The sequence below is a fragment of the Trachinotus anak genome, unplaced genomic scaffold, assembly GCF_046630095.1.
Source record: "Trachinotus anak isolate AG129_WGS33_773 ecotype Australia unplaced genomic scaffold, CSIRO_AGI_Tana_v1 ptg000028l, whole genome shotgun sequence".
In the NCBI taxonomy this organism is placed as follows: domain Eukaryota; kingdom Metazoa; phylum Chordata; class Actinopteri; order Carangiformes; family Carangidae; genus Trachinotus; species Trachinotus anak.
In genome coordinates this window covers 9828575-9849608 of record NW_027273879.1, presented here as the reverse complement: position 1 = coordinate 9849608, position 21034 = coordinate 9828575, and the positions used below count along the sequence as shown (strand labels likewise).

General features: G+C 42.4%; 1 protein-coding gene across 1 annotated transcript in view; it reads right to left on the bottom strand.

Annotated features, from left to right (window-relative positions):
- Positions 1-1591: 1591 nt before the first annotated feature.
- The window catches only part of ric1 (RIC1 homolog, RAB6A GEF complex partner 1), a 33628-nt gene continuing 14185 nt past the window's right edge, over positions 1592-21034 (bottom strand). Inside the window, exons 3-27 of the mRNA XM_071465843.1 lie at positions 17481-17560; positions 16311-16418; positions 14101-14246; positions 13692-13828; positions 12713-12804; positions 11902-11990; positions 11003-11147; positions 10807-10855; positions 10234-10404; positions 9914-10126; positions 9621-9659; positions 8873-8983; positions 8493-8582; positions 8209-8369; positions 7169-7307; positions 6952-7068; positions 6431-6838; positions 5990-6301; positions 5613-5771; positions 4874-5010; positions 4256-4536; positions 3723-3935; positions 3400-3577; positions 3119-3307; positions 1592-2794 (exon numbers count right to left, since the gene is read on the bottom strand). Of these exons, the coding sequence (XP_071321944.1) occupies positions 2479-2794; positions 3119-3307; positions 3400-3577; positions 3723-3935; positions 4256-4536; positions 4874-5010; positions 5613-5771; positions 5990-6301; positions 6431-6838; positions 6952-7068; positions 7169-7307; positions 8209-8369; positions 8493-8582; positions 8873-8983; positions 9621-9659; positions 9914-10126; positions 10234-10404; positions 10807-10855; positions 11003-11147; positions 11902-11990; positions 12713-12804; positions 13692-13828; positions 14101-14246; positions 16311-16418; positions 17481-17560 (4080 nt within the window). The 3' untranslated portion in view covers positions 1592-2478. The remainder of the gene's footprint in view (positions 2795-3118; positions 3308-3399; positions 3578-3722; positions 3936-4255; positions 4537-4873; positions 5011-5612; positions 5772-5989; positions 6302-6430; positions 6839-6951; positions 7069-7168; positions 7308-8208; positions 8370-8492; positions 8583-8872; positions 8984-9620; positions 9660-9913; positions 10127-10233; positions 10405-10806; positions 10856-11002; positions 11148-11901; positions 11991-12712; positions 12805-13691; positions 13829-14100; positions 14247-16310; positions 16419-17480; positions 17561-21034) is intronic.

Below are 21034 nucleotides of genomic sequence, written 5' to 3'. Positions count from 1 at the left end.
CGTAGGAAATTGCCTCATATGCTGTCAGCATTAATTTGAGCATTGATGGTTATGTTTTTAATGAGAGGGAGGGGTAGTGTGTGTGTGTGTGTGTGTGTGTGAGGTTTTGTTCCCTCTGCATAATGACTCAAGCGCTCAATCGAACAGAAGGCCTCTGGACGTAAAAGTCTTTGGTTCATCAAGTTACCGTTTTCAAGTCATGTAAAGCTTACAGCGGAGCAGCGTAGTGTAGCTGTAGGCTTGTTCAGAGTGGAGACGGGCCCACTGGAACGAGGGTGCAGCGGAATTTACAGAGAGTGACAACAGTACATCAGCGACAGCAGCACTGTGCCGCAAAGTCATTTTGCCCTTTTGTGAATAGAGAGTGTTCTGACAATACAGACAATTCATAAAAACAGGAACCATTTAAGAATCTAAATTTCAACAGATACCACACCCAACTCATCTTGTACGCACTGACAAGAGAGCAAAAAAGTATCTATAAAATATGATTTGGTCTATTGTGAAACGTAAAAGCAAGCAGATGGAGGGAGGGGGGGGGGAATAAAAACAGAAAAGAAGTAGTGAACATAAAAAATAAAGCTGAGTAACATTTCAATACATTGCACAACATAATACTGACATATCTGTGAATAAACCTTTGAGTGCTTATGGTAGAGAGCCAATACATGACTTTTTGATTAACTAAAAAGGGGAAAAATTTGTTATCAGTCATAAAAACAAACCAAGCACATCTCCGGGTATCAACTCAACAATGATCATTCAGCTATAATGCCAATAAATAATGTTAATGATGATGACTAATACAATAAAATCAATTCCATGTGATGAAAGTCACCAGACAAGTCAACACATTATCAATACAATGTGGTACACGCATTCAGAAATCCACACAGAAGCACACAAACGCATGCAGTGAAATCAGGAATCATTGTCTCAAGCGGTTCAGGGGCGTGATATGGATGTCGGACTGGACGAAATGTTAAGTTCTTATCAGGTTAAATTACGCAACAGCTCTTCCATTACACAACCACAGCCAAGGCGACGATGACATCAGTGTCATCCTCTTTTTCAGAACGATACTGATGCGTCACCGACAAGAGAATCACATGGTGCTCTTGCAACAAGGGGTAGATACAAAATCAGAGCGGGATGGCTTAAATAACACAATATTCATCATCTGCCTCGACAGGAAACACATTCTGAAACTCTCAGACAGACTGAAACCCCGATGCGTCTTTTAAAAGCTGGATAAAGTATTATATGATTTGGTTTTTATAGCATGTATTTTACCCAAGAACTTCATCCCTCTACAGCTGTAACTCTGCTCATCTCATGAACACTGATCTGCTTTGCTTGGAGAAGAGCAGACAGCTGATTTTGGCTCAGACTCCTCCTCTCAAGACACTTTTGGGCCCGGACTTCAGCAAGGTCGGTGTGTTGGTGCATGAAAAGTACATGAACAGAGGTACTGATCAGTGGTAAGAAACTAGTCTGTACACACAATGGTGGATTCTTCTCTAAGAGACCGTTTCCTTACAAATCTGAAGGTCATCACTTATCCATAATTACACTGAACTCATACCATGAGTTTTTTTTTTTTACAAGAAGACTCAAGAGGGACAAGGTGTAAGTGATAGAAAAATAATGTTATCTTGTACACTGTTACATTATTGAAAAAGGTATCACAAAATATTTTTAAATCATATGAGGTATGAAAGTATGAAACACCTCTTGTGCACACAAACAGAACTGCACACTTACTGTACGCTCAGACACACTTGAGAGCATCTTGTAAATGGTTCATGACTCCAGCTTTGTTCTACATTATGCCTAGCAACGTAGCATGATACTGTGATCAAATACACTCAGGTTTATTTTTTTTGTCTTTGAACTGATTCTTGCACTGTTTGTATTAACCAAAGGAAACAATGGAGCTTTTTTTCCGGGGGTGGGGGAAATGTTTCAGTCTCCAATTGCCTAAGAACAATTACACACAAAACATCTGGGTTTTTTTTTTTTTTTTGGAATAGAAGGCATGGTGCCTTCCTCTGCTGGTCTACAGCTTCCAAACACCACAACAGTCTGACACAGGTGACATTTTTCTATCAGGGCATTTTGGTAAAGCGAGGCCTGTTAGACAGGAGCTGTCACACTGGACCCTGTCTCTGGTTGTGCTGTGATGTCTTTGTGCCAGTCGGACTGTTTGCTGTCTTGCTAGCTCGCTAGCCACAGGGGCTCTAGTTGACACAAAGGGCAAATCTTAAGAGTGGATAATACTGACTGTAAGAACCTGCAGGAGAGGTACTTTCTGTGCACACACACACACACACACACACACACACACACACACACCTGCACACACACTCAAAAATAAAGTCTATTTCCAGTCAGCCACTGCTTTTGCTGCTGTTCCTCCTCTCTTTCCCTCCAGGGGGCCAAAGTTCACAGGTTAGGGTCCAGAGGAGGCCCCTGGCTTCAGGACAAGGTGCAGTCGTAGGCTCCCTCCTCCTCTCCCTGCTCCTCTGTCTGCTCAGGAGGACAGTCCTCAGAGGGGGGACGAGAAAAACCTCCTGCAGGTTCGAGGGAGGGTAGGGCCAGGCCCAGAGGAGCCGCCACTCCTCTGCTGTCCTCGGGTCGGGGCACCGCAGCACCGCCCAGCCCTTCAGAGCCGCCCAGTTTGGAGCTCTGGCTGGTGGGCTGGAACGCTTCGGGCTGCACCTGCTCGGGGGATGAGTCCATCAGCTGCTGCAGCTGCGGCTGGATCAGGTTGAGAAATGGTTTGTATCCCAGGCTGGAAAAGGACGAATCGGTACAGACAAAAAGTTAGCATGACATGACTGTATACACACACTCTTCACCATGACATTACATTAACCTACATTACACATAACACAATGAAAGCATTCACAATTTTAGTCTGCTATTTATATGTCTGTAATGACATCAGCCTTAACTGGTACAATAACATTAATCACATTTAAAAAAAAGGATCTGAAAATTACTTTAACTCGTCGAGAAACTAACATTTGTTCTACTAACAAAGTTCAATTAACACAACTGACAGAGATAAACACGAGCAACAAATACACATCTGAACAGGCCACACAATACCCACCAGTCAGTGGAGGCCCATGTGTCGACAGCCAATAAGCCGTTTCGGACACTCTGCACAGTTTCCTGGGGAACCTCTGGGCTGTCCAAGAAGCCGATCACCTGCTTGATCACGTTTGCGTCCCGCAAGATCAAACCAATCACTACGCACCACTCCAGACAGCCAGCCTCCATGAACACATGGAGGAGGTACCTGAAGGACGCAGAGAGGCACAGCCGTCAAAACGACTGGCTCTGGATTCATGATGAATTAAATCAAAGACAAAACAAAGACAGTGAACCCACCTGAGCTGCACCTGCGACTTGTGCGGGCCCTTGTTGGCCAGCTCCATGGAGATGTGCTCCAGCTCGGCCTGGCTCAGACTTAGGGTTGAGGAGTTCTCGTCGACCATTGTCCAATCACCATCCACCACTGAGCTGGTCTCTGTCAGGTCTGTGGCTGAGCCGATGCTGTACTCCTCCACTAGAGGAACGAGAAGTGAAAGAAGCCAATTCAGTGATTAAAATAACAGACAACACAAGTTAAAAAGAAAAAATCTGATCTGTGACTGAACCTTTGCAGAGTCCCTCAGGTCGAGGACAGAGTTTACTGGTCTGGGCCTTGTTACCTTTGTTGGTGAGCAGTGACAGGAAGGCGTCATGTGTCTGTGGTGAGTGCTGGTTGGAGTGAGCAGACGAGGCCGTGTCCATGTCTTTGGCCCTTTGCTCAAGCCTGTCCAGCCAGTTTTGGTTGGTGGGAGCTGCCTGAGGGGGGGCTGTGTCCATGTCGCTGTTCAACAGGCTGTCAGCTGACTGTGACTTCAACAGCCGTGTGCTCAGCACTTAGAGCAGGGACAGAAAAACAGCATGAAATATTGGCATTAACTCAAAAGTGTTGTAAAATGCAACTTAACATTTAATTAATGTGTGAACTGGGGCTAAAGAAACTTTTCTCATGTTATTGTTATTAACGTCCTTATTAGTTCACATATAGTATTTACAATAATGGTGAAATTCTAAGGATTCCTCGCTGTGTCCTTTAGAGCTCACGACCAAATGAATGTACATCTGCTGCTAAAAAGCCTAATTTCAAGGTTTGAAGTGCTAAGCTTTCAGTAGTTACTGAAGTAGTAGTTCATGTTACCTGGATTTTATCACTCACCTGTGCGACACCGTCCGTTCTTCAGAGGCGAGCTGAGGCTTCCCACTGGAATAACAGGGAACGGCCAGAGAAAATCCTTATGGAGTCTCTTCAACGCCGAAACAAAATCGTCAACGTGGGCCACGCGGTTTCGTTCGCGACACAACCAGCCGATGAGTTCAAAGCCCAGCTGTGCCGAGAAGCATCCCAGGTCGCGAAGGCGCACCTGCTCCAGGAGGTGGCGGGCGTGGCGCCAGAGCATCATATCGATATACATGTTCTCCGCACACTCCACGTCCCGACTGTTGGGAGGCAGGGAGAAGGAGAGACAGAGAAAACGTTCAGATGTTACAGTAGAGGACATATTGATCAAAACAAAAAAGTAGTGTAGCAGTGTGTGTGTGTGTGTACTTGTACTTGCTGCATAGTAAGGACCAAAAAAAGTATTTTACTAACAGAGTGAGGACATTTTGGGAAAGTGAGGACATTTTGGCCGGTCCTCACTCTTTGAGACACCTTCAAATCACATTTTGAGGGTTAAGACTTGGTTTTAGAGTTATGGTTAGAATTAGGTTTAGGTTAAGGTTAGGGTCAGAAGTACAAGTATGGGTGTGTGTGTGTGTGTGTGTGTGTCCTTACCCTTTAGAAGAGGGTCCAGCCGGCATACTGAAGGTCTTCTGCAGGTTGAACTTCCCTGTAGTGATGGAGTCGGCCGACTGAGACAAACTAATGCTGCGATTTCTGAAGAACTCAAACCCTCCAGTTGAGCTGGGTTCCTGATCCAGGGATACACATAATTAAGTAATCATCAAGTTTACAGTAAAGTGTTTGGGGACACTAAGCTAACTACACATACCAACTACTCACAACAAAATAAGTTGGTAGCTACTTGTGCTGTGTTTCCATGAGTCATGTGTTTGTGCTGAATTGTTATTAAATGTCAAAACACTTCTTGTGTTGTTATGATGTGAACATTATTGATGAATATATGTGTAGTGGTCTTACAGCAGGGGGTTTCATTTCAAATGGATAACAAATTAAACACTGATGTTCTACTATATTATTTCAAGACTATTTGTTGGCCTTCCATCCACACTAAGCTACATAAGGCAGATTTTTTAAAAACACACTTTAACACTAATATGTTAAAAATGGCTGAAAACAGCACCAGAAAAGGCAGAAAAGGCTTATTTAAACAATGCAGATAGATGAAGACATCTGTAAATAGGTTTTTCAGATTCATTTGCCTGAAAGTGGACATGGCCAAGTTTCAACTGCAAAACTTTGTTGAGATGACAACTCTGAACATTTAATAAAAAATTATTATGAGTGACTTCTGTAGCCACGGTCAAAGAAAAGATGATTTGAACTTGCTCACCTGAGTTGTGGGTGTTGGGGGTGGAGTCTCCATCTCCCCTGAGCCAATGGCTTTGAGGAATCGGATCATGTGCCGGCAGAGGTCCCACTTTCCCTGCTCCAGCGCCGTGTTGAAGAGAAGAGTGGCGTGCTGTCTGCTCACTGCTGGAACCTCCATGTTCTTTACAGGGAGGGAAGAGAGAAAGATACAGACATGACATCCTACACAGCTTCAGTCCGGTGCACACGGTGATTTTAGTTGTGGTGGGATTATGAACGAGACTCGGTTTTCATATTTCTCTCCTAGACTGAGAATGTTTGATAATCTCTGCTTTATGTTGTGAAAAGCAAACTGCAGTATAATAATGTCGAGTATAATACAGTAGGTAGAGTCAATACCTGCAGTATAATCAGATAAGAGGCTGCTGTGTCCAGGTCTTGAGCCATGAGACACTCCTCAAACAGATCTTTGGGGTTTCCCACAGCAGCAAACAGGTAGTTCCACAGGGCGTACTCCGTCTTCCTGGCGCAGTGGACGATGGTCTGAAGAAAGAGGGGGAACTCTGTGATGAACTTGGCCACGGTGGGCAGCAGAGGGTCGGGGATGGGCTCTCGCGATGTTGCCTCTTCTTCCAGAACCACGTGCACCATCAGCTCCATGACGTGGGGGAAGTAGGGGAGTGAGGCACATGACTGAGCCAGCATCAAAGCCTGTGTGAGTGGAAAGATTGGATCAGTTTATGTGCAGATTGTGTATAAGCTGTGCGTTTGTTTTGATTTTCTGGTATCACCCCTGCTCCTTTAACAAGCTGACATGATGAGACAGGAGGCTCCACATACCTGTTCACCCAGGTTGCGAACCAGCAGCTGCCTAAGGATGTGGTGGAGGTAGATCTGGGAGGTCCTCTCTACGGTGCAGTAGGGGAACACTGCCTCCAGTGGCTCTGAGGATCCCTGCAGCCCATCATAGAGCACAGTCTCATTGGTTGCCCCCAGTACCAGGGCATCCTCAAACAGCACAGCCAGAGGGTAGATGTTGATGTGGAAGGGCAGCATGATGCGTCTGGAGAGGAAGGAGTGGGGCTTGCGGTGGTCTCTGGGGAACAGCGGCAGCCAGACTTTCATGCCTGCTTCACCGCATGACAACCACAGGGCCTCTAGCAGGTGGCGCTTCTTCCTGTTGGAGCGACAGGTGGTCCACACATTCTCCACACACTGGGCCAACACCACAGGAGGACAAAATGGAAGCTGTGGGAGAAAGAGAAGCTGTTACAGGGAATCCCTAACAAATGATATCAAGGATCTCACATGCAATTTCTGAATACAAGTGAAAGTGGTTGAAATGTTAAAATGAAACTCACCAGCTTCTTGTTATTGGCAGGTGTCTCCTTCTCTCGTACCTGTGGTCCTGACCGGTCCCTCTGTAGCATGATCAACTGGCCAGCCAGATTCAACATGATGCTTTCTGCCATGCAGGCCTGTAATGGACACACACAGAAAACATGAAGGAATGAACATGCAACCCATAGAAACTTGGTCCATGTGTGTGTGATGTGTGTGTAACCGCTCCTGTGTTACCTGCTGCGGGGCTTTCAATGTGATGCCAGTCTCCGTGCGCACAGATGTGAGTGTGACAGAGACCACGAGGGCCGGGTGAGGGATGTAGCGAGACATGGACACCTCCTGCAGCAGCTCCACGCTGGCTGACGGGTTGGGACTGGAATGTCAAGTATAAGTACAAACAATGAGAGTCAGAATCGTGACTTTAAAAGTAAAAACACACAATCCATGAGGAAGACAATAAAACAAAGACTTGGAGGACTATTTTAACTATAAGGTGCCTGACGTTTGAGAGGTGGAGGAGAATCTCATTTTCTTTGACTGAATTGAGGATGTAGGAAACTGAAATATTTTATTCAAGTTGGTTTCTTGATTAAATTTACTCAATGAACATGACTGGAAAATCATTGAAATAAAATTAAACGTGACTAAAACTACTGAACTAAGCACCAATCTTTTCATGAAATTACAGTTTAGACAATGTTTTAAAGTTCTGAGGATGTCCAGACAAACGATGTCAGACGTAAAGCTGAGGCCTAGTTCTGTCATGTGATCAGTAGCTTTAACTGAAAGCCTTTTTTCCCAAGGGAAAATGCAGCTGAGTAACACTATTACCTAACACTATTTTGACAAGTGGTGCCAGGGATTCCCCTGGTCTTGGAGTGTGTGAAAGGAGGAAACTATGCTGAATGTGCAGAACAGCATCCAGTTTGAGTAAAGATACCGTCAGCTTTAAATAGTGCTAGCATTTGTTTTGAGTAGTCAAAGTGTGGGATCTTAGATGTGAAGAATTTTAGCCAATCCTCATGTTGAAAATCTGCCACTACTGTGGATAAACATATAGGTTGTGGAAGCAACGGGGCACATCACCCCTAATATTACAAGTTATGGAAAACACAAACCAGTATCTTCCAAGCAAAAAAGAAAAAGACAAAGTCGGAAGAAAACTGGCATAATATAAACAAATTATCCTGTCATATATGTCATATACATGCACTGAATGCTATGACGTTTTAAAATTCAGACTGGCAATGCAATGTGTGTACAAAAGAGCCCACCCGTCATTCCTCCTCTCGATGCTATAGAGGCAGATGGAGCAGTCAGCTCTGAACAGGATGACCATGTCTCTGAAGACGTTGAGCAGCAGAGTGTCTGAGTGCAGCTTTGTGACCGAGGCAAAGGCGTTGTCCAGGTTAGATGAGCGTTGATAGAGCCTCAACTAGTGTCAACACAGGGAGAGGTAAGAATGAGACTAACACACAACTAAAATCCCAACAGACAGTCAGAAACAGAGGGATGTGTGTGAGAAACAGTGGTGATGTGATTGGTGCCTCAGTCTCACCTGCTCCTGCTGGTCTATAAAATTGTAGCAGGCCACCACCACAAAGTCATTCCACCAAGCCAGACCTCCCGTCACCGTCATGTTCTGCTCCTACACACAAATACAAACACACATTACATTATTCACTTGGACAAAAATAAAACACACAACTGGAAATATTGTCACATATAACACATCTTTACCCTAACATGACTCTACATGTATATTCTATACATTTTAATAATATTACCACAGCTTAAAAATATGTCACCATAGGCTACATAATCACTATTGTCCTGAAGTTAAAACTTTCCAGCCAGTTGTTTATTGGTAATTGCACTCATGCCATTCAGAGAGGGTTATGGTGTGATTTTTGTCCCGCAGTCTACAGCATCACTTACCTGAGTGATATTTCCAAACAGCTTCCATTTTCTTGTGTATAAGGAGTAGTGTGCAAAGCCCCGCCTCCCTGCTACAGCCATGCACTGGCCAGCTGTGTCTATGGCTGCAAACTGTGTATATATACATACACACACACACACACACACACACACACACACACACACACACACACACACACACACACACACACACACAGGAAAAGGAAGACAATATTGTAATTTAGTTCAAGTGTTAACACAGGACACAATACTGGCCACCAGTATACTGCCATACTCTCAAGTCAAGTCAATATTGATTATACAGACATAAATCATGTTTGGGCTTTATAGGCAGCATTTGATCCCTCAAGCTCTCCAAGAGGAAAATGACTCCTACTTTATTTTCCATTATTTCTATATTATTATTATTTTATTTTTTTCTTTTCTTTCTTTAGCTCACACACCTTGTATAACAATAATTCTGCTTATGTACACACACTTGTGATCAAAGAATAATTAGTTTACATTACTGCTGCTATAAACTCAGCTTTTACAGTCTGAGCAAACAGGTTGCCTGGGTGAAATGACACTGTAATTAATGTTTTGTTTTTTTTGTGTTACTAGATGTCTGCACATTTCACACATAACATAAGATTCAAAGCCGGCAACTTCAGAAGTTCTTTCACGGGAAAGAATTTGAAAGACGATTCAACACATGTCCCTTCCCTGGCCAAACACACACACAACAAACACACATTCCCAAACTTACCCGTATAGGCCAGTTGCTCTCTAGGTATGTGCTGTGAATCTGGAGGAAAACAAAAATAAATAATTGTACAAGATGTAAATAAAGCCTATGTTGATGTTTCTATAACAATGGCCTGAGGCTGCAGTTCTGTGGTAGCCTGCTTGTGCCATACTGGGAGCATTTTGGACAACTACACACTAGGAAATAATTCAAGAATCTTGTCAGGGCAGCAGTCAGCTCTTTCCAAAATGCTATAAAACTTCACAGTCACCCCTGTATACCACCTAACCAAGTGTGATGAGGTGCATCCTCACCTGGACCACGTGCCAGTGCTTGTGTCCCAGTAAAGTGCTGAGTCCCTGAGAGAGAGAGGAGTCGGGGTTGGGGGGGTGGTGCAGCGGGCTGCCGTCGCATGGGTGTAAGTGTGTGTGCGGGTGTGAGTCAGAGGTGCTGTGGACCTGCGTGGGGTCACCACAGGTTAAGTAGAGGCGGTCTTCACCATGGAGTAACACCTGCTCCTGGTTACTCTGTACAGCCGAGAGAGCAGCAAACAGAACATGAATGTTTGATATGTCTGTGTGTGTGTGTGTGTATGTGTACAAATTTGACATTATGTTTCCATCGTTCCTCTCACCGTGCAGGGGTTGACTGTGAGGGCGCTCTTGATGAAGTGGAACTGAAGTATGCCGGCCTGCAGGGAGGAGTGAGGAGGTTCCGCCATCTCCACCTCCTGCTGCTCTTCATGCCTCCTCCTCTCTTGCTTGTTAGGGAGCACCCATAGGTGGTACCCCTCTGCTCCCCAGCTCTGAAACAGAGTGCAAGTTTCAGTGTGAACAATAATGAAAAAAAATGTGACAGACAAAGTTTTTACCATTAAAATAAAAACCTATTAATATGTAGAGAAATCATTTTAATATGCAAAACATGCAATGAAGGAAAAACACATTATTGTAATTGGAGCAGATGCAATTAATTAATGGTGCTCAGGCTGTGTGTTACTTCTGTTCCATTTTAATCAGCCATTTGCTTGTAAATAACAGGGTTGAGTGGGGAATGAATTTTAGCAACAAAACATAACCATTACCCAAACATCCGTTTTTAACTCAGATTTACTGTCATTATTTATCATTATGATTGTGACAAGAGTTTTAATTTAGTTTTTTATGTTAACACACGGTCAGTGTTACAGTGTTAAAGCTCTACTAACCATAGAGCTGATTTTTATGGGGTCCTTCTTGGTACCATCAGAGCGATACCTGAGGGGAGGACACAAAAACACAATAATAATTTAAAAAAAGAAACAAAAGAAAAACAAAGTTAATATGAAATAGCAATAAATGTAGAAATGTGTGTGTGTCTGTGTATGTGTATTTGTGTGTGTGTGTGTGTGTGTGTCCACCCACGCAAAGTCTTCTCCCAGAGTGCAGATGAGGTGAGCTCCAAACACACTCCACAGCGATAAGCCACCACACTCCCATGTAACCATGGCAACGCTGTAGTCAGGTGACCAACAGATGAGTTTGACTGGGCCCGTCTTGTTATAGATGTCTGAACAGGTAAAGAATTCAGATAAGTTATCAGAGTTCAGAGCACTTTCGCTAATGTTGCTTTGTTAATAACACTAATTTAATGCTAAATTCAGAGCTTTTCGCATATGAAGTACTGAATCGATTGATATTACGCTCTTCTTTGTTACAGTATAACTTAATTTGTGAAAGAGTCCTACACATTGCAGTTAGTATCCTGGAATATTTTTGATTATGGTCTTTTCCTGTACTTCCCAGCAGTATATAACCATAATTCCTAATGAAGTACAGCAGCAAATGTTTGGATGGAAAAATCAATTAAAAGTTATTACTTCAAATTAATTCAAGTTCTTGCTAAAATGCACACTTAGTGACTGAAGTCTGCAAATATGATTGAATAGCATGAACAGTTTGTAAGTGTGTAGCTTGGACACAAGTATATTTTATAAATAACGTAACTGACTACAGCAGGCAAGAAAAAAAACTTGTAAATTACTTTTGCTATTTTAAATATCTTCATAGGCCTTTTTTGAGGAAACCTAATTCAGAGCTTTTTGCCGATGTTTTCAGTGATAGTCCTACATGGCAGCTCAAACCACTAGGTGGAGCTATGGCTTTAAATCCCATCACAGAAGTCTGCCCAGAAAAGATGTGAACTAAGATGCATACCCGAGACAAAACAGCTGAAGGAATGCAAGTTATCTCGAAGAGGAATTTGTGTAGGGGTATGACACGGAGAGACAGACGAAGAGAGGAGGGAGACATACGGGTGATACCTGGGTAGTGTTTTGGGGTGAGCTCCAGTTTGTGGGAGAGCTGCATGGATCCTGTTGTGGTGTCTATCATGTACACCAGCACTGAGCCGCTGTAACGAGAACAAACGCACTTTAACAGCCACAGTGCTACAATGCAAGTGACCTGTGGCTGTAATTTGAAGCAACACCTCCGAGCTACACTTGTGTGCTTTGAACTACTCCCAGCACTTGACTGAACAGTCATTTGGACATGCATGAATGCACATAACTCTAAACTAACAGCACAGGCTCTTCGTATTTATTTGTATTGTGTGACTGCAGAGGCTTAAATTGAATTTCTTCAGCTGCTGCCTGCTGATGTTAGTTAAACTTGTTCACTAAGCTCATGTAGTAGCAGAATCACACCAATCCACATGAGAGTACCCGGCACTTTTATTTAGAAGTGGAATTTCAAAGGTGTACAAATAATGTTCAAGAGCCTCCCTGTACTGCGAGGCAATAATTACAGAACTGTAGCACTATGTGCACATTATGTTTTTTCAACAAGGTATAAAACAAATAAAAAAAACTCTTGAAAAAGAGGAAGAAGGAGAGCATGGAGCAGTGAGGAAGAGAAATTCCTGCCAAGCTGGCAGATAGCACAATCCGTGAGGAGTTTCTGACAAGCACACACTAGGTAGCCTCTGCAAACACAAACTGACAGATTCTCACAGTGGACACACACCACATGGACAACAATCAATCTCTGTAGCGCACATATGCAAACAAACACACCCATGTTTACTTCCCAACACTGTATTGTAAAGATACAGACAGTTTCGCAGGCACGTACCTGGCGCAGCCAAAGGCCATCAGTCTGTACTTGTTGTTGACAGCCACACAGGTGCCATCAGTGATATCTGCGGCCCAGACACCCTGCAGCTGCTGGACACACACACACACACACACACACACACACACTCAAATGTTATGATTTACAAATAACCGATGGTGTGTATGAGAATCTGGTGTGCTGCTGTCTCCATTAAACACCTCACTGATATTTTACATTAAGTCTAAATGAAACGTGAACACACATTATGAGCACACTGCTTGGTCTCGATTTTAATCTAACATTTATATCCAGACACATTTATATCTTGATGGTGACCTCAACGCCCACTTTCCAGTTTCAAGAACATAATTTCGAGCCAAAATCTTAGAACAACTTGCTAATGCTGAGCTGTGCTTGTGAAAAAAGATCCTATAGATACAGTCATCACTGCTAAAATCAAGCCAAGACAAAATAACAGCTCCAGGCTCTGTACTGAATCATAGTCTCATGACATTAATAAAAAAATATTGTGCTACCTTATTTATAAAATATAAGAAACTGTTGACTTGAACAAGTTGCATCAGCAGTTAGGATGCTTTTTTCTTTGGAAATACTTCTGTGTATCTCTTCTCTGAGGTAATAATCTGTCATTAAATCAATCTTTACTGAGACCACAAAGGGCATCGACAGCTCTCACTAATCTGAAAACTTGAACACAACACTCAAAAAGACCGTGCTGCTACTAATAGCTTTTACATCTATTCCTTAAGCGATACCCAAATAAGTGCTTTGTTTTTTTTTGTTTTTTTTTCCAAACACAAATATGCTGGAACATGGCTACGTAACAGATCCCATTACCTACTCAAAAGCCCAGCATAACCACATAAGCCAAGCTCCTCAATGCAATATTTATTACAGATATTTCATATAATGGGTGTGCACCCTGTGTTTACCCTTGTGAACATTTCTAACATCAGCAGTGAGTGAGAGTTCTTACGTCTGCAGTGATGGTGTTGCTGAGCGGCGTGATAAAGCCCAGACGTCCGTCGCTCAGAACCACAGCGAATCCGTCCAGAGTCACACAGTACTCCATACAACGGATATACACTCCCTCCAGGTCCAGAGAGGGACCACCTGCGCACACACACACACACACACACACACACACACACACACACACACACACACACACACACACACACACACACACACACACACATGTACAGATGTTTGAAGACTGAATCAGGAACTGCAGTTAATGATGTGAAGCAAGCTTTTGGAAAGTTGGTCATCTAATATAGAAATCATTCATAATTCATTTTCCAACAATAGTTCAGTGATTTGCAGTCAACTAGAATCAGTTCTGCCTTCTTCTCCTGTGTTTAGCTGCACAGGTCTCCTCTAACCTCGAGCAGACTGCAGATCCAGGGAGAAGGGGATCGTAGTGAGGCAGATGGCCTTTCGTCCATTGCTGCCTATCCCGTCCCAGTGCAGCACATGGAGGTAGCCGTCTGCCGTACACACCAGTAAGTCCTCCTGGAGGGACTGCAGACTGGTGGAAAGAAGAAGAAACACACAAATGAGCATTTTGATTCAAAAGGAAAAAAAAATGTGGAATAGGTAGAAAAACAAATAAAAATGCAGGGGTGGTATGTAGGAAGGATGAGAACAAGATAACAAACAGCAGAATGATAGAAAACAGTGGACTAGTCATCACCCAGCTGTGCCCTGAGTGAGGCCTGAAGGTTTTACTGGTCAGTTGTGATGAGGCCACATAGCTGTCAGTGCCAAGTCTTACTGTTTTCTAACACACAACAGAACAAACTGTGTCTGTGTGTGTGCGTGTGTGTGTATAGCGCTTCATTGTCTTCCAAAAAGTACGAGCGGCCAAAGACTGATGATGACACAATGGGACAACCCAGAGAAGAAAAGCCGGAGTCAGAAAGAAGAGACACACAGAGGGACAAAAAGTGTAAGGCACAGTGGAGGAGGCAATGACTTTTACGGTAGTTTCACAGCAGGAGACGCCCACTCATCTCCTGCGCCATCAAGCTGTGCCTGTGAAATACTGACAGAGCGCTCTCGTTCAGTTGACTACCCTATAATCTACCTTACAATGTCTAGTGCAGACAGCAGAGGAGATGTGACAGATGAGCAGCAAACAATACAACCACAAGATGAACAAAAAATGTGAACAGAAAGAAGGTTGGGGAGAAAACTGGTGGCCTGACAGCTCCTGTCATTCAGCAAACAAAGATGTCAAGTTTTAAGATGTGGGGGAGATAACAAGCAAAGTGAAAAAACGAGCCAAAAATGAACTGAAACTAGCAAAGACTGAAACCACCACAAAGGCCAAAAACAAGGAGACAGCAGACACTGGCTCTTATCTAACAGACTCAACTGTTGTTCCTTGGCCTTGGTTATTTCTTCTCATCAATGTCAATATAATCCAAGGACTACATCACCACAAGCTTCTACGGTAACAATAAAAGGATCTCGTGGTGGTTTTTTTTCCCCACAGTGCACATTAAGCTTATTATAGGCCTATATAACATTTGGATGATTTGCTTAGAAAAACTTGTGATGCTGTGAAAGAGGTGTGAGACCCTTTGTGTTTTAACAGTGTGCAATGAGGTGTTTTTCACAGAAGCACAATGTGTTACAAGACAGGTCTTTCTACAGCATCTGTGAATCATACAGGATGATAGCAATTTTGCTGATCGTCTTGAACCATTTCAAATGGTTTTACACCTTTTGAGAGAATGTGAAGGAACAAGTTCATCCTGCTGATTTATTTTGACTTTGAAATGCAAGAGACACAAAAGAAACTCTTTATTTAGCGCAACAAGCACTAAATGAAGAGACATAATAAAAAAAAAAAAACATAATTTAGTTATCATATCATAACTAAATTATGTTTAATGAAAATGACTGTTCGACAGCCTCATTAAACTGATGACCTAGACTGACATGGAGTGATGAAAGATTTGTTTGTTCAGAAACTGTATGAGGCTGATTCGAATCCTAGACGCTCCAGACTCATGTATATGTCTCTGCAGGGCTCTGTGTTTACAACTCACAGAGTAGAGGAACATAGCTTCTCACTGCACCTTAGCCGTCTCTAACTGGCAATGCTGACTTCCCGTGAGACACAGAAGAGCATTTTTCAAGCCATTACTTTGAGCCAAATGCCCTTCACAGATACACAAAGTGCGGGTCATGAGTAGCAGCTACAACAATGGAATTTCTTTAAATACCCACTGGGGAACAGAACAAAACAATGTAAATGCAGTTCAAATCATGAGGTCAGTGTAGGCTGTAGGCTTTTAATGTACAAAATGTATTAATCCATATCATCAGGCAAGCTAGAAAAACACGCCAGACAAGATTTGGTTTTGACTGAAACAAAACAAAAACATTCTCTTAGTTTACAGGAGGCACTTGAATTACGAAACAGCAAGTTTTGTATATCTTCTGATGGTTTCAGTTTGTGTGCATGTGAACTTGATGACACAGAATAAGGGGTGAGTGGGGTTTACATGAAGGGAAAATGGCAGACGCAACAGGAACTAACACACTGAACCAGAGAGAGAAAGGACAGTGAGAGAGAATCTACCTGGTGATGGGGGCCTCCAGGTCCACAGGCTTCTTCATCTCTAAAGACAGTGCGGGGGCACATTGCTCCTCCTTATAACCTGGGGTCACCTTCACACGAGCACTTCCCCTGTGCAAACACATCAATACAAATACATTAGTTTTACTGATGTGTGAAGAGAAGTGCTGAACACTCAAAATGCAATTCATAGGGCTGAAAAAAGATCGCTTAATGTGCCCAGACTTGCCTTACTTTTGCTGGTATGCTGTCTAGGAATGTGAAAGGCACACATCCACACACGCTGCAGACACAAAGGCGTACAAACACCACACGCAAACGTGCAACATGGATGCTTGGATGATATAAATCAGAGGAACTGAACATAGTATGGTCTGCAGAAAGGCTATTTTTCATGGTTTTGACACCTTTGTTTTAAAGGAAATCTTCATGCTGCAGTGTCCAATGGTATTTTAGACAACAACATGCTTCCTAATTTGTTCAGCCACACACAAAGTGAGGTCCATAAATAAACTGTTTACTTAGTTTGGTGTGGAGGAACTTCAGTGGGATGAAACCCACAAACACCTTTGGGAAGGACTGCAACACCAACAGTGCCCAACCTCAATGCACTTAATCCCTGCAGCCAGGTTCCAATCCACATATGGGTGTAATCATGGGGGGGGGGGGGTCCAGAGACTTTTGGCCATGTTGTGTATTTGTCACATTAATATTAAGTGTGATACCTGCTGCAGCAATTTGCCTCTAAAATGTCACTTCCTGCTTTCATCAACCAACCAAAGCAAATTACACATGAAGTCACAAGCAAACACCAACTAAGAGGATTTAGCCGTAGCGTGCTCTTCTATGTCTTTAGTCATTGTTTTACATTATAATTATTAAAGCAGTAATAACAGTAGCAAGCCTAAAATTTGGATATTTGCTGTTTCAACTGTGATAAATTAAAACAGCAAATAAATAGTGTTGTTAGGTAGCTTGTATATACAACATTTAACCGATAGCTGACACAGGTAACATAACAAACATAATACTGATGGTGAAATGGCTCTTTAATTTGTTGATGGTGTAATGTCCCTGAGAGCTACAGCTTGGCCCCTTTCACTCAGCTCACTTTACATAAGCATGTGTGTACAAATGTGTGTGTGTGTCAGTCTGTGTGTGTGCTGCACTCACTTTGGATAGACAGGCTCATAGAGGTACTTGTCATCCCCTCCACCCAGCACATCAAACAGGAGGATGTAGCCTTTGGCAGTCTGAAAACACAGAGAAAGGACTGTCACTAAAAGAACACATCGCTACATTTGCTCTCCAACCATTTTATTATCAGACAGGGAGATGGAAAGAGAAGAGTCACACACTCAGAAACTGCAAAAATTAATAGGTGTGAGGCTGGGAATTTAAAAGTAAAATTGAAATATTAACCACTTAAATGTCATCGCAAACTTGCTAAGTCATTCATTTCCTTTTCAGACAGTCAAGGAGAGAAATAGTGAAGGGACTGGAGGGAAGAAATAGGGTTTATCAGTGAATAAAAACAAAAGGAGAGGGAGAGTGAAATAGGCACTGTTAAAAAAAAAACACTTTAACATGTTATACAGTTAGCTACCTGTACACATATGATGGCCAACACCACCCCAGATGCATATGTAGGTACAGGTCTAAACTGCTACTACGGTTACTTTACTTGATGAAAGGTGTTAGGTTTGACTGAAGCTTTGGGTCTAAAACAACAGTCACTGCTCCTCTGTAACTAGTTGATATTGGCTGGGCCCAGTTTTGGCAGCTTTGTATCGATGACGCAGTGTGTTCTTGTTAAAACAAGACCTTTGATCATGTTGGTTATCTCAAGAAAACAAAATTCCCCTCATATACTATTTTATGTAAAGTTGCCTGATTTGGCAAAGTCCATCTGAATCCTTTGACAAACAATTTTTGTAGCACTGTTACTACAAGCCAAAGATGCTCAGGAAGGAGTCTTAATCAGTATTTTAGGGTATTTCATGTTGAAGTTGTTTTCTACATCTCCTAGGTATTATCCTATTATGGATAATATTTGCAACACAACCACTGTCATAGTAAATAAAACATTTGTATTCACAGGGAATGTTGCTTGACATTTTTCCTGCACTGCACAGGCCTGAACCGGCTGAGCTGCCTGCTCATTTATTCTGAAGACTGAATATACTTTGGATAAAAAAACTGCATTTAAATAATTCTATTTAGCCTATTATTATGTACTGTATCACCTCCCTGACTACATATGCAGGTCTAAACTGCTGCTTTTACTGATAATGATGCTCAAAAAGAAATCTGTCAGCATTTAAAACCAGTTGAGACACACACGCTCCAGGCTCCATTCTGTGGAGAAGCTCACACTATCTAGGATGTCAAAATAATAGTTAAGTACAATATTTGCATGTGAGTACAATATTGCAGAAGGGCTTTTTCCACAAGTACACACACACATACACACACACACACACACACACACTGCTGTCAGGGAAACTGCTGAAATTGAGCCTGTAGACTGAAACATGAAACGAAACCTGATCTAGTTTCAGACTCCACTGTCAGCAATACTGTGTCATGGTTTTGCGATGGCGTTGCATAAAAAGACTTCTGTCATGCAACAGAACCACCTAGAACCAGAGTGAGTTCGACACACAAACCATGATTCTACTATTGACAATGTATGCCGTTGTTTTGCTCATATTTTGTGGCAGCGCACTGAAATAACCCTTGACTTTTCTAGTGTGGTGACGGTGCTGCTGGTAGCAGGCCAACACATCACCACAGCAATGAGAGAACCCGAGTCAGGGAGAGGATAAAGCCAGCAGCAACATGAAGCTTGACTAGAAAAGAGCCACCACAGCCAGAGACAGGACAGGGAGCCAAGACTGAGGCCTGCTAAACCCATCAGCAGCCTTGGGGCTCCACAAAGCTGCTGATACTCAAAGACACAAAAACAACAACACTTCTACTTCAGAAAGACAAGAAATTGTCATTAAGTGAATAAGTTTGTTTTGTCTACTTCAGCTTCTTAAGACAAAATAAGAAAAAACACTTTAACTTTACATAGAGATGATTTATTAGGGTAATTTGAATACTGATAATAATAATAATAACAACACAGCAATAGCGTTAACTGGCATTGTGGCCATTTTGATGAATCATATAATGGTTGTGGTTTAATAGTCAAAGCGTTTTCTCTAACACAAAAGTTTTATGCAAACATTACTGTTCACATATTTGTTGAGGCAGACAGTGATGACAGGGTCAACATATAAGTCAAACATCAGCCACACAGGCCCAGATGTGGTGAAGTGAGTCGTTAAATTAACTTCACACTAGATGAAGTTTCTATATTTCACAAACAAAAAGACTAACTACTAAAAACGGTGGCTGTCCCCGTCACACTTCACGCCTGTAGATAAAATCACTACCTTCAAAAGACAGAGTTGTTTTCAGAGATGCATAGATACATTATTTAATACACCTTTGTGATACTTTAGTTGACATTTAAGACAACTCGGGAAACAAAGGATTGGTAGATTTGGAAAATATAAGAACATAATGAATACAGAGGTTGTTGCTTGTCAAGTGATAATGAACTAAACCACCATATGCTAAGTGGTTTGGTCTGAGGAACAATAATATCACAAACAAAATAAGATAATCCTTTATTCGTCCCACAGTGGGGGAATTTGGTGCAACAGATGATTAACGGTACTCGACCCCTAATGCATCAGGGCCAATAAAAGAGTCTGATTTGTTGGGTAAGGGAATCAGTGTGAGATTACACTGTCACACTGACTTTAGTTTGTTGAAGTCATTGTGCATTGTGGTATGAGGGATACTATAACCACTTCAGTTCCATGTTAGCATGATCACAGTTGGAAACAGTCTCATTAAAATGACCTAGTTAGATATTATAGTCCACATACGAATAAGCTCTCAAAGAGTGCAGCACTATTCTTTACATTTGTATGTAAAGAATAGCAAATGTTTAAAATCTGTTTCCAGATCTGCATCTAAACAGACAGAAAAGTCAATCAGACATTCATAGATGCAAAAAAAAAAAAACAACAAAAAACTCTCACATGTGAATACATATTTTTTTCCATGTTTGACTGCCAACCATCATCCCCACTGGGGGAGGGGAGAGGAAATCAAGCTGTAAAAAAAGCTGCATATAGGCCAACAGAAACTATGTATCTTGCATATGACCAGTTAAAAGTTGGGAGGAAAGTTCACATCATAACTATGAAGACCTTTCAAAGTCTTCAAACCCAGGAGCCCCCTGCCCCACTGAGCTGAACACATACACTCACACATCCCAACAAGGCTCCCTTCCCAGAGGAGGGGCCGTGTGGGCTCAGAAAGGAAATGTGAGTGTGATCAGCTACTGTACTTCAAAAGAATGTCAATTACAGGGGGCAGGGAATCTCAGTGGAGTATCAAAGATGGGAGGGGGAGGGGCGGGAAAAACTATTTGGCAACCTAGGAAAAACTTGAGTGGTGTCTCCCACTCTCAGCATCTCCTGCCTTTCATCTGTAGTTTGATCACACCACATACATGAAAGCACTTACACACCCATTCATCTTTTCATGAGACTATGATTAGGTTCACTCCAACTCATCTTGTCAGATAAGTGTAAAACTATGGATGAAAGAGATGGGAGAGAAAGAGAGAAGGCCACAATTGAGATGCATCCCATATCTCCAGG